The sequence below is a fragment of the Gracilinanus agilis genome, chromosome 2 (genome assembly GCF_016433145.1).
Source record: "Gracilinanus agilis isolate LMUSP501 chromosome 2, AgileGrace, whole genome shotgun sequence".
Lineage (NCBI taxonomy): Eukaryota > Metazoa > Chordata > Mammalia > Didelphimorphia > Didelphidae > Gracilinanus > Gracilinanus agilis.
The window spans coordinates 40,097,388-40,109,928 of NC_058131.1; the positions used below are offsets into that span (position 1 = coordinate 40,097,388).

The 12,541-nt window shown below is 45.6% G+C and overlaps 1 protein-coding gene across 1 annotated transcript in view; it reads right to left on the bottom strand.

Moving 5' to 3' along the window:
- The window catches only part of LOC123233205 (cyclic nucleotide-gated cation channel beta-1-like), a 77,237-nt gene that overhangs the window by 41,636 nt on the left and 23,060 nt on the right, over positions 1–12,541 (bottom strand). Inside the window, exons 6-12 of the mRNA XM_044659355.1 lie at positions 10,268–10,307; positions 9,373–9,460; positions 6,874–6,913; positions 6,412–6,586; positions 5,459–5,531; positions 3,678–3,714; positions 1,217–1,286 (exon numbers count right to left, since the gene is read on the bottom strand). Coding sequence (XP_044515290.1) covers positions 1,217–1,286; positions 3,678–3,714; positions 5,459–5,531; positions 6,412–6,586; positions 6,874–6,913; positions 9,373–9,460; positions 10,268–10,307 — 523 coding nt within the window. The remainder of the gene's footprint in view (positions 1–1,216; positions 1,287–3,677; positions 3,715–5,458; positions 5,532–6,411; positions 6,587–6,873; positions 6,914–9,372; positions 9,461–10,267; positions 10,308–12,541) is intronic.

Sequence of the window (12,541 nt, forward strand, 5' to 3'; positions counted from 1 at the left end):
GAAAGAAGGAGGAAAGGAGAGAGGGAGGAAAGGAGAGAGGGAGGAAAAGAGAGAAAGGAAAGGAAGAAAGGACATTAAGTCCTTAAACAGAGTTGTGAATTGCTTTGGACATATGGGCTTCCCTCTTAGATTTTCCATAAATTTATACCACTCACCCATGGATACTATGTGCATTAATAGGATACTGTGACCCAGTTTCATGAATGTGCTGTTATAATTATTCTTGACTTCATTTTCTTATCTACTAAATTTTCATAATTATTGAATGGTATCATCTTGGCTTGATTCCTTTAAAGGGGAAATACACCAGTGCAGTTCCTCTAGCTCAGTATGTCCAAAACAGAAGTCCTTATCTTTCTCCCAAAACCAGTGCCACCTACAGACTTTGCTGTTTCTGTTGAAGGTACCATTATTTCTCCAGTTGCTTAGGTTCCTCATTTCAGTTGCCCTTGATTCTGCCTTCTACAGTACCTCAGAAACTATAACTAATCAACTATAAAGTATAAATTCTGCCTTTATAACACATCAAAGGGGATCCTCTTCTCCATTTGAAGTCACTACAGTAATTCCAGGCTTTTATCATGTCTACTTGAATAATTAAATTAGCTTTATAATTTGTTTCCCTGTTTCTTCAGACCTTTCTCTATACATCTGCCAAAATAACCTTCCCAAGACACAGGTCTGATTATATCTCTGCCCAGTTCACAAGTTCTCAATAGCTTTGTATCGTCTATTAGCTAACATACAAATTCTTCAGCCTGCCACTTGAGCTCCTCCACAATTTGGTTTCCACCTAGCTTTCTATTTCATATTATTTCACTTTACAAAATACTGCCCTAACCAGACCATATTATTAGCTGTTCCTCCCATCCGAGACTCCATCCCATCTTTGTACATTCACATAAGCTGTATTACATGCCTTCTTTTTCTCTGTATCCCAAAATCCTCAACTCTTCCTTCATTGGCTCAGTTCGGTCCTATTCCCTGTGGCATCTCCATCTTGGATATACCTTTTACTATACTTAACCTCTCTAAGCCCTTCAGGCTTAGCCTCCTAAGGCTTATCTACAAAATTATAGAGAAGGTCCTATCTCTATGTATTAATGAAGGATCACTGAAGTCACAGGAAGGATGGAAAGAAAGGTCAAGGAGCAGAGAGGCCATGAATCACAGCATCTCAGAGTGGGATGAGACCTCAAAAGCCTACTAGTCCAACCACGACTTGAACAAGGATAACTTCCTCTTCAGGACACCCAAAAGGGCATACAACTCTTGATGGAAGATCTCTAGAGAGGAAGAATAGAGCTCCTACCCTACTGGTTTTCCCATGGTTCTGATTATTGGGAAGTTCCCATTGCTTCATGACAAAATTTGCTTCTTTGTCAATTTAGAGGCAACTAGGTGGAGCAGTGGAGAAGGTTGAGACTGGAGTCAGGAAGATCTGAGTTCAAATCTAACCTCAGATGTTTACCAACTTTCACACCTCTATCGCATCAGACTAGCTATTTGACCCGGGGGCATGTCACTCTACCCCATTTGCCTCGATTTCCTCATCTATAAAATAATCTTGAGAAGGAAATAACAAATCACTCTAGTATCTTTACCAAGAAAAACCTCAAAGGAAGGGCAATTAGATGGTGCAATGGATAGGGTGCCAGGCCTAGAGGCAGGAAGACTCATCTTTATGAATTCAAATCTGGATTCAGATACTAGCTATATGTGACCTTGTTTGCTTCAGTTTTCTCATCTGTCAAATGAACTGGAGAAGGAAATGGCAAACCGCACCAGTATATCTGCCAAGAAAACTTAAAAGAGTTGGGCATGACCAAACAACAACAATAGCAATAAAGGAGCTTTCTAGCTATAAATCCTATGATTCTATGACTTGAGTTCAAGTCTTGACTCTATCAATATTTTCATTTCTCCAGGTCTCAGTTTTCTTATCTGTCAAATTGGAATCAAAATCCCTATCCCTCCTTGCCTCAAAGAAGTGAAATGAGACAGTACGTGGCAATGGATTTTGAAAAGGAAAAGAGCTAGACCTAAACTAGTAATTGCATTTTAATTTTTAATTGTAATTAGTTTAATAATTTAATAAATGCTAATGAACACATTTTAATTATTAATCCTTAGGCTGTGACTCTGCCCTGGAACGGACCCACTCCCACCTACCTCCGCCTCTTGGCATCCTTTTTGCCCTTCAACAATTCTGCCAAAGCACCATCTCTGCTGCTAAATGCCTTCCCTCCCAAAATTCTACTTGCATTTATTTGGTATATGTCTTCTCTATCCTTGTACATGTCTCCCCTAGAGCTCAACTGTAAGCTCCTGGAGGGGAGGAACTCCTTTATTTTTGCCTTTGTAGTTCCAGCACAAATGGTTGGTTGTAGAAGGAAGACAAGCATCGTATAGAGCAGGGGTCGGCAACCTTTTTGGTCATAAGAGCCATAAACGCCACATTTTTTAAAATGTAATTTCGTGAGAACCGTACAGTGCTCACAGTGCCGCTCCTGTAACAGCGCCTGAAAAAAAATTAGCTTTATGGCTCCTGCAGAAAGAGCCAGATATGGCTCAAGAGCCATACGTTGCCGACCCCTGGTATAGAGTAACAGGAAGGGATCTAACCTTGGAGTCAAAAGGACCTGAGTTTGAGTCCCACCTCTGACAATGTGGGATTGTGGCCTCAGGGCTCCCAGATAATTATCTAAAACCATCAATGCCAAATGAGCTTCTGATCAGTATGAGGGGAGGGGATATTCCGTTAGAGGTGATTTCCCAGGCCTGGACTCCCATTCTGAATCATTGGACCTTGGATAAGATTGAAACCCACCATTAGGCAGGGGGTCCTCAGGGCGCCTGGGATAAGAAGAGACAACACAGTGACTCTTCTCCATCAAGATTCCCCAAGCCTAAACCCACCTCTGCCTACCTAGAGACACTGGGCTAGAGAGTCAGGCCTAGAATCAGGAAAACCTGAGTTCAAATTTGGCCTCGGACACTTTCTAGCTGAGTTGTGACCCTAGGCAAGTCACTTACCCTGTTTGCCTCCGTTTTCTCATCTATCAATGGAGATAATAATAGCACCTACCCCCCAAGGTTGTTATAGGGATATCAAATAGTGAGGTGCTTAGTGTGGTATCTGGGATATAGTAGGCGCTTAATAAATGCTTATAACTTTCCTTCCTTCCTCTTTTCCAGCTCAGTATTCCTGGAGGAGAACTAGAGAGTCCTCTAGACCTCTTACATCCCGTTTGCCAATCCGTGTCTCCCAGAGTAAACTCTCCCATGCCTCCTAGTGGAGTCCCTTTTTTTTTTTAATCCAAGGCCTTTACCTCTCATTACTTCTAATTTTCCACAGGGGCATTTCTGGACTCCTGACATTTTAAATAAGGCGGCGAGACTGACCAAGGCAGGAGGAATTAAATTAGCCAGATCCCCGTTCTTAATCCCTTGCTTGGCGCTGATATCTCTCGGGGAGGATGGCTTAAGCACAGCTCCCTTCATCCCAGGCTGAAATGGTCCAGGGCAGCCCCCAGCACAGGCGATCCCAAGAATCGCAGACATCGTACTCATGACAAAGCTGGACCAGACACGATCCCCACCGAGCCTACCTGGGCTCAGCCCGCAGGGCACGAATTAACCCACCCAACTCAAGGGCTCCCACGTCAGTCACTTACTGTTTTGCACCGTGGCCTGGGAGGGAGTTTCCAGCTCCTACAATGGCAGAAAGAAACAAATAATCATTGCCAAAAATCCCTCCCAAACGTTCTTCTTCCTCACCTTCCGCCCGCAAATCGGTACTCCGTGTCCGTTCCGTGGCAGAAGAATGGCAAGGGATAGGCAATTGGGTTAAGTGACTTGCCCAGGGACACAAAGCTAGGAAGTGTTTGAGGTCACATTTGAACTCAAAACTTCCTGACTCCAGCCTGGCCGTCTACCCCAACCCCCCAACTCCAATTTTCTTAAAACACAGCTTAATATAGTGTAACTCTGCTGTTCAATAACACTCACTGGCTCCCTATTCTGAGTCGTCTTCTTCCACCCCCAGTAGAATATTAGTTCCTCAGGGGCAGAAACTGTTTCATTTTAGGTTCTGTATCTTTAGCACAGACACATAGTAGACACTTAATCAAAGCTTGTTCAAAGAAACAATCGATAACATTCACAAAACATTTACTACATGGGGGAGACACTACATATACATGTGGATGCAAATATATACATAAGTGTGCACCTATGCATATAACATGTGTGTGCTTTGATGACATACAAGGTACTTTAAGGGGGCACAGAACTAGTAGCTAAGGGATCAGAGAAGACTTCTTGTAGAAGGTGGCGCTTTAGCAGAACCTTGAAGGAAGAGAGTCTGAGAGCCAGAGATGAGGAGAGAAGGAGTCCCAGGCAGGGGGTGATGACCAGAGCAAAGGCTTGGAGACAGGAAGGAGATGGGAGTGTTGGTTTGTAAGGAACAGCAAAAAGGTCAGTTTGGACGGACCATAGAAAGAGTGCGAGGAGGGGAGTGATGGGGGACGCCAGAGAGGAAGACTGGAAGCAAGCTGTGAAGAATTTTCCATGCCAATCAGAAGAATGTGGGTTGAATGAATGTCAAAGAGTCCCAGAATTTGGGGGCTGGAGGAGGCTCTAGAGATCGACTCTTATGGCTAAAAACCAGAAGGGGAAAGCCAATAGATATGAAGAGAAGCCTTCATGCTAGGCAAGGGCAGCTACCGCATTCTTTAGTGAATGAAGTCCAGTGGGAGAGGGAGTGAACCTTATTGATCTATTCTGCACAACTGGCAAGAGAAGAATACTAGGAAGTGAGTGGGAGGGAGGGAGGGAGGGAGGGCAGAAATCCATGGGTGGACCGTGGGAGCTGACCGCTTAGTTCAAAGGCAGTCTTGAGTTGTGGGTGCATGGGTTCTAGAATAAGGCTGAAGCAGGGGACTGGCCTGAAAAGTTATACAGCTTTGGGTCCTAGTGCCAATCCCCATAGAACAATTCTGGCTCTGGGAACCAGGTTGATGAGCCTTGAAGGATGCTGATATCTTGGGTGGGTCAATTCTGAGAGCCCAGAAATAGCTACATGAGAAAGTTCCTAGATCATTCCCTAGTGCTGCCCAGAACCAGATGAAAATGTAGCTGGGAACTATTTAACAAAATACATAAAAATACAATAGAACATAGATAATGTTACTGTGTGGTTTTCCAAGCCAATGTGCGTTGACAGGGATCTTTGTGTAGGGTTTAGTTGACATGAAATCTCTCTAAGATACCAAATTGCATAGCCAAGTGTCAATCCCCTTTGGGAGAATTTTTCTTCTCATCTGGCTGAGGTTGGGAACTCAGAGACAATTGGAATGCTGGGACTCAGGGCTCAGGGCTTCCCTCCCTTCCTCTTCCCCAAGAGCCATGCTCTAACTGTGGAAATTACTCACTGCCAGAAAGCCTCTCCACTCACCTGTAACACCTTCCCTCGAGGAACAGGCTGAGGAATCACCATCTCCAGCCTCTTCTTGACCCATCCTATCAGCCTGGTGGACAGAAAAGTTCTCTTGAAAGCAGTCCTGGTACCTGTGATTCCTGTTCCTCTGCCTTCCATCTTAGAATCAATACGGTGTATTGGCTCCAAGGCAAAAGAGCAGTAAGGGCTAGGCAATGGGGGTGAAGTGACTTGTCCAGGGACACACACAGCCAGGAAGTGGTATTGGAGGTCAAATTTGAACCTAGGATCTCCTGTCTCTGAGCCTGGTTTTCAATCCACTGAGCCACCTCGCTGCCCTTGCTCCTCTCCCTGGCTCATTATAGGTTCCCTGAGATTTGGTCTAGAGTCTGATCAAGAGGCCCTGGCCAATAGTCCTTCCCCAGTTTCCACTTTCATGGCCCTATATCCGCTCTCCCCAAAACTCATCTTTCTCTTGAACTTAAAGGTGTGAGAAGAAAAAAAGACCAGAGCAGAGCCCCTGAAGGACAATGGAGGCCAGCTCATTATTGCCACCCAATAGCTAATAAAAATAGTAGCTAATTCTTATATACAATAATATTAGCTAACACATAATGCTTTAAGACTTGCAAAGTACTTTACAGATATTGTCTTATTTGACTCTCACAAGAACCCTTCAATATAGGTGTCTATTATTATCCTCATTTTACAGATGAAGAAACTGAGCCAAATGGTGATTAAGTGATTTGCCCAGGACCATACAGCCAATGTCTGAGGCAGGATTTGAATTCAGATCTTCCTCAGTGCTCTATCCACTATTCTACCTCACTAATACCTGGACAGGTAAAGGGGGAAGTTGTGTCCTCAACCATTCTTGTCTTATTTCACTTAGTTACTTCTTCCTCCTTTGGAATGTGGAGAGCGGAAAACTTCAAGGAACTTGGAAAACCGGTACCCCTCCCCCAAGTTACCTGGCACGGTCCCCAGAAGGAGGAAGGCAGGAAGCAGACAAGGTAGTTGGCTGGCTCTCCTGTTCTGCAGGCGGCTCCTCAGGGCTTTGGGAAGCTGGCACTGGGGTAGGATTCTCTGGTGGGGGCTCTTTCTCCTCTGCCTGGGGCTCTGGCTGAACTTCTGGGGGTGCTGATGCTAGAAGAGAAGGACCAGTGGCAAAACTGATGGGGTCAAAGTTTCAAATTATCCAAGCATCTCTCCTGAATGGTCCTGGGAAAAAAGCATAAAGTACCTCCCACTCCAACCCACAAAATACTGAAACTTTGTCTGCTCAGCCCTCCCTCTCCCAGGTCCACTCCAAGCTGGCTAAGTTCTAGAAGGAGTAGATCACCTGTTACCTATCTAGGCCACTTATCCCCTCCCCACAACCTGACTTAATGCTTCCATTTCTGAGCCATTTGCCCATTCACTGTCAGCCTTACCTGGTTCGGTCACTGCTTCGTCAAGCCCGGTACAGCCTGCCTGTATCAACATCAAAAGCACTGATCACTGGGAAATTTCCATCCAAGCTAACCCCACAGGAGAAGGTCACCCCCTGAGCACCGGACAATCCTCCCCCACTCTCCCACAATACACAGCTGCAGCAATGACCAAAGACTTTGAAGACTTCAGGGAAATGATCATAGGGGCTTTGGGTGGGTGTGGAAAGGTCAGCCCCCTGGTGGGGGCTTTTAAAATGTCTCCAACCGAAGCCCCCAACTTCCAAGGCCCAGCTTCACCAAAGCTCCCCACTTCCAGAGAACATGATCACCATGTAATTCTGGGGACCCTCCATCCCCACAAGGTCTGCCAGAGCAATGCTTACTTATACCCAAGCTTCCAGACCCCATGGAAGATGAGAGCCTGGAAAAACTGGAGGGGAATGAGGGTCCCTCGGATGGTCTTGCCATCTACCAGTAAGCCACATACCACTAGAGCCAGAAGGGATGCCAAGGGCCCTACCCTGCTACCTATGTGATCACTTAACCCCTCTGGACCTCAGTCTTCTCATCTCCAAAATGGTAGGAAAGGAATAGGGAACATGATTTCTAAGGTCACTTCTAGCTCTAAATATTAGTATCCTGAAAAAAATTCCCTACATTGGATTTGTTTACTCTGTTCTGTTCTTAATAAATCAGATCTGAATCATCAAACCAACCATTAAAGCTTGTTCCAAACCCCCACCTCCTCCTAGAAGGCTTCCCTGCTTACTTGAGTTTCACATTGATAGCTCCCTTCTCTGAACTCCTTTGCCACTATTAATTTTATAATTCTGGCTACTGTCCTATCTTGGGCTACCTTAGAATTGTCCCATACATAGAAGAGGGCAAGGAGCTCGCTTCTGTCTTTTCTGCTCCCCTACAATGGGACTAACTTTCCTTCTGCCAATCCCTTTACAGTATTGCCTTGCTTAGAAAAGGGATGGGTACATAATAGGCATTCAACAAAGATTTGCTGACTGAGGCAGGTTGGGTTAGTGTAAAGAAGACTAGATAAAAAATCCAGAAAAGTTGCGTTTGAAACCTACTTACTAAGCAGTGCAACCTTGGGCAAGTCACTCAACCTCTGGGAGCCTCAGTTACTACATCTGTAAAGGAGAGGGTTAGACTAGAGGATTCTGGGGTCCTTTTCTCAAGCCTTGGTATCCACATCTGTAAAATGTGGGGGTTAGTCAGATGGCCTCCTCCACCTCGAATTTTTCAATTCTACAAGCACATTGATTCGACAAGTTTTCTGCCTTTCGTTGATGGTGAGGCAGAGGGTGGATATTCTTACCATTAGTCTGGGTGTCCCTTATTCAAGGTCAATTTGAAGACCCCTCTTAATATAGCACCAACAGGGACAGCCAGCTAAGGGGTTCAATGGATACAGAGCCAGACATAGAAATGGGAAGTGTTCTGGGTACAAATATGTCCTCAGACACATCCTCTCTGCATGACTCTGGGCAAGTCACTCGATCCCAATTGCCTAGCCCTTACCTCTCAGAGTTCTGCCTTGAAATCAATACTTAGTATTGAGTAAAATGGAAGGTAAAGGTCTTAAAAAAAAATAGCACCAGCAGCCTACTTTCACCCTTATGCAAGGATAACTAGGGACATCAAAGAACCTTTAAGTCTTCTAACTCTTACATTTTACAGATGTGGAAACTGAGGCATCATCACTTGTCCTAAGCCACCAGTATAAAGATATCTTATAAGACAATCATTGCTCCTTTGACAAGCCCACCAAGACTTCCCTCTGGCACTGGTCTGCATGATGGTTTTGGAAGAGCAGTGGATGGGACCAGAACTACGACTAGGAATCCTTTGCACATGGGCTGCAGTGCAAACTACATTCTAGGGCCATGTTGGTGAATCTATGGCATGTATGCCAGAGGGGGGCATTCCCTTTCCCCTCTCCACACATGTCTGAGGACATTTCTCTCATCATCTGCCCCTCTGCCTAGCAGCCCAATGGGAGTGCTTCCTCTCTCCCTGTCAGAGGTAAGGTGGGGGGATCACATGCAGCATGAGGGTTGCAGTTTGGGCACTTGGTCTCTAAAAGGTTTGCCATCACTGGCCTAGGGCGAGTGGCCAAAAGGTACCCTCAAGTAGGGGAGAGGAGAAATGAGTCAAGACCTACTGTGAAAAGAAGCTGGGGCACTGACTTGATGCCATTGTTGAGGGTGAGGGACAGAAGTGAGGGAAAAGGTCCCCCCAGCATCATGTCACCTGGAAGCTTCCTTTTGTAAGTCTTTAACAAGGTGCTGACTTCTGGTTACTATGCAGTCAAAGGATAGAAATTCTCTAAAGGGAAGAATAAGCCCTCTAAATTTGCTAGCCTGAAAAAAGGCTCAGATCACCCCACCCTAGTTATGCCTATATGGGGGAAAGGGATACAGATTCTCTGCTCCCACTAGTTCTGCTACTGTGGCCCCCAAAGAGGCTCATCCTCTCACTCACCTCGGAAATTTTCAGCAGTTGGGGTGGAGGATGAGGCAACATTTTTTCGAAACCCTGCACCAGCCATTTTATAACTCTTTTTCCAGGCCTGGGAAGAAGAGGAAAGGGAGAGAACAAGCTTTTTTTATGTATTTACTATGTGCCAGGCTTTACAAATAGTCTCTCGTTTAATCCTAACAAGAGCCCTGGGAGGCAGGAGCTATTACTATCCTCATTTTATAGCTGAAGAAATTGAGTCAGACAGAGAGGTTTAGAGTCTCATCTAGGAACACACAGCTCAAACATTTGAACTCAGGTCTTCCTAATTCTAAGTCCCCTGGAGAGCTAATTTTCCATTGGTCAGTCATTTCTCAGTTATGTCTGATTCTTCCGGACCCCACTGGGGATTTTCTTGGCAAAAATACTGACATGCTTTGCCATTTCCTTCTCCAGCTCATTTGACATATGAGGAAACTGAGGCAAACAGGGCTTGGTGGCTTGCCTAAGACTGGATTTGAACTCAGAAAGTATGAATCTCCCTGATTCCGAGTTCAGCACTCTATCCATTACACCACCTAACTGTCTTGGTATGGAAGATAGAGGCAACATATTGTAGTGAAAATGGGTTCAAATCCCAGCTCCGCTCCTTTCTATCTACCTCCCTTTGCTTCCTCCATCATCTCTTTGCTGCCAAGCCAGGGCTTTTGTTAGACATCCTGCTGCCCAAGAAGCCAGGGAGCAAACACTCAAAACAAAGTCCAACTAGAAAATCCTGCAAAGTCCCCATTCCCCTTTCAGTCACCCAACCTGTCTAACCCGTGAGAAGTGTGCCTCCATCTCTGACAGCCCTCAGAGCCTCCAAAACAAATACGGAAAGCCATGGGGAAGGCTCTGGAGTCATGGTTTGGAGACTTACCTCTTGTCCTGGCTGTCAGTTTTGTCATTTGGCTCTGGCCCTGTAGAGACAATAAACCAAAGGAATCAACCATAAAGCAAATGGGGGAGCTGGGTGGCTCAGTGGATTGAGAGCCAGGCCTAGAGACAGGAGGTCCTGGGTTCAAATCTGGCCTCAGACACTGCCTAGCTGGGTGACCCTGGGCAAGTCACTTAACCCCCATTGCCTAGCCCTTATCATTCTTCTGCTTTGGAACCAATATGGAGCATTGATTCTAAGGTGCAAGGTAAGGGTTCAAAAAAAGAAAAAGGAGAGACTCAGTACCTCTTCAGGTACCTGAGGGCTAGGGGCCATACATCAATCAGAGAAAGCTAAGGGACAGGCCCTTTGAGGGTCTACGCTCAGGATCAGAAGCCTGGATGCCTTAGAAGGGTTGGGACTCAACTAGTGACCAGCACCCCACTGCCCACATGTACTAGGGATTAGGATTGGGAATTCACTACCACTGGGAACTCCCAGGTGAGGGAACTCCCTCTCCCGGTGCAACTCAGTGCTTTTTGCACAACTTTTTAGAGTCTTAGAACCCCAAGGAGCTGAGTTGCCTAGAACCAAGGGGATGAGTGCCCTGCCCATAGTCACATAGCTAGGACACATCAGAGGTGTCAGAAGAGACTTGAACACAGGGCTGGTTGGCTGCAATCCAGCTCTCCATCTGCCATGCCTGTCCATTAGCTATTTCAGAGGTGAAATGAAGGCTGGCTCCTTCCTTCCACCAAACAGTCCTGGTTCTCCTCTCTACACACAGTGAGCTGTTAAAAGCCACCCCTAATGAATCTCATTCAGAAAAGGAACCTGCTTCTCTCTGCGTCCCGCCTCCCTTCCTCTCTTGTCTCTGTCCTCCCTCCCTCTCTCGCTCTCTCTTCTCTCTCCATTTCTATCTCTGTGTCTGTCTCTCCTCCCTCCCACTCTATTTCTGTCTCTGTTTTTCTCCCCTCTCCCTTTCTTTCTCTGTCTCTATCTCTATCTGCTATCTCTTTCTGTATCTCTTCCCCATCATTCCCTCTCCCTCCTTCTCCCTCTCCTCTCTCTATCTATATATTCCTAACAGGTATCTTCTTGTCATTCAGTCCTTCTGACTCTTCTTGACCCAATTTGGGGTTTTCTAGACAAAGTTACTGAAATGGTTTGCCATGTCTTTCTCCAGCTCGTTTGACAGCTGAGGAAACTGAGGTAAACAGGGTGAAGGGACTTGCCCAGGGTCATATAGCTAATGAATAGGTGAGGCCAGATTTGGACACATGAAGATGAGTCTTCCTGATTCCAAGCCCAGTGCTCCATGCACTATGGCACCACCTAGCTGCCCAGTTATGTGTATACATACATGATTGATATACGCACACATGTCTCTCTTGTGGGTTCTCCCCTCCAAGGCCTGCTATGTGATGAGAAGAAATCAGATAATCTGATAAAACAAATAGTGCATATTTGAGGGTGAGGATGGAGCCAGTGATGGCTTAGTGAATCGTCCCAGATAATGTGGATGGATTTTGGCAGGGGGTTCTAAGGCCCAATGGAAGGACTCGGGTAGTATTTCTGGTGTAAGACATGAGTAGGAACAGATACCGGATGGAGAGGAGGGCTTTTCAGGGCTCGCCCCTGTCCGTGGTACCCAGTGACCATCCTGGCAACCATTCATTGATTTAATCAACCAATATCTATGGAGCATCTACTCTGAGGAAGACCCAGTGTTAGCCCCTGGAGGAAGAGGCAATAAATAGTCAAGATGATGCTGGCCTTGTTCTGAAGGAGTATGGCTCTTCAGTCAACCCCAAGAAAGGCATGACATAGTGGGGGAAAAAAGACTGAGTGGAATCAGAAGGTCTGTTCTACTCTGCTCCTAGTTAACTGTGTTGACCTTATAGTTAAGTCATTTCCTTTTAAGGGTCCATTTCCATATGTGTGTATGGTTCATGTGTGTGTATATGTCACATATACATATATGCTATGTGTGACATCTATACGTGTGTATCCATATTGTTATATGTTTATGCATGTCTACTACTTATATATACATCATGTGTGTTATATACACATTTCATAAGTGGCATAAGTGGGTGCATATATATGGATAAGGAAAGAGTTGGGCTAACTTATCTCCCAGACAATGTTCCGGCTATGATTTAAGGGGGGGGAAGGAAGGAAGGAAGGAAGGAAGGAAGGAAGGAAGGAAGGAAGGAAGGAAGGAAGGAAGGAAGGAAGGAAGGAAGGGAGAGAGGAAGGGAGGGAGGAAGGAAG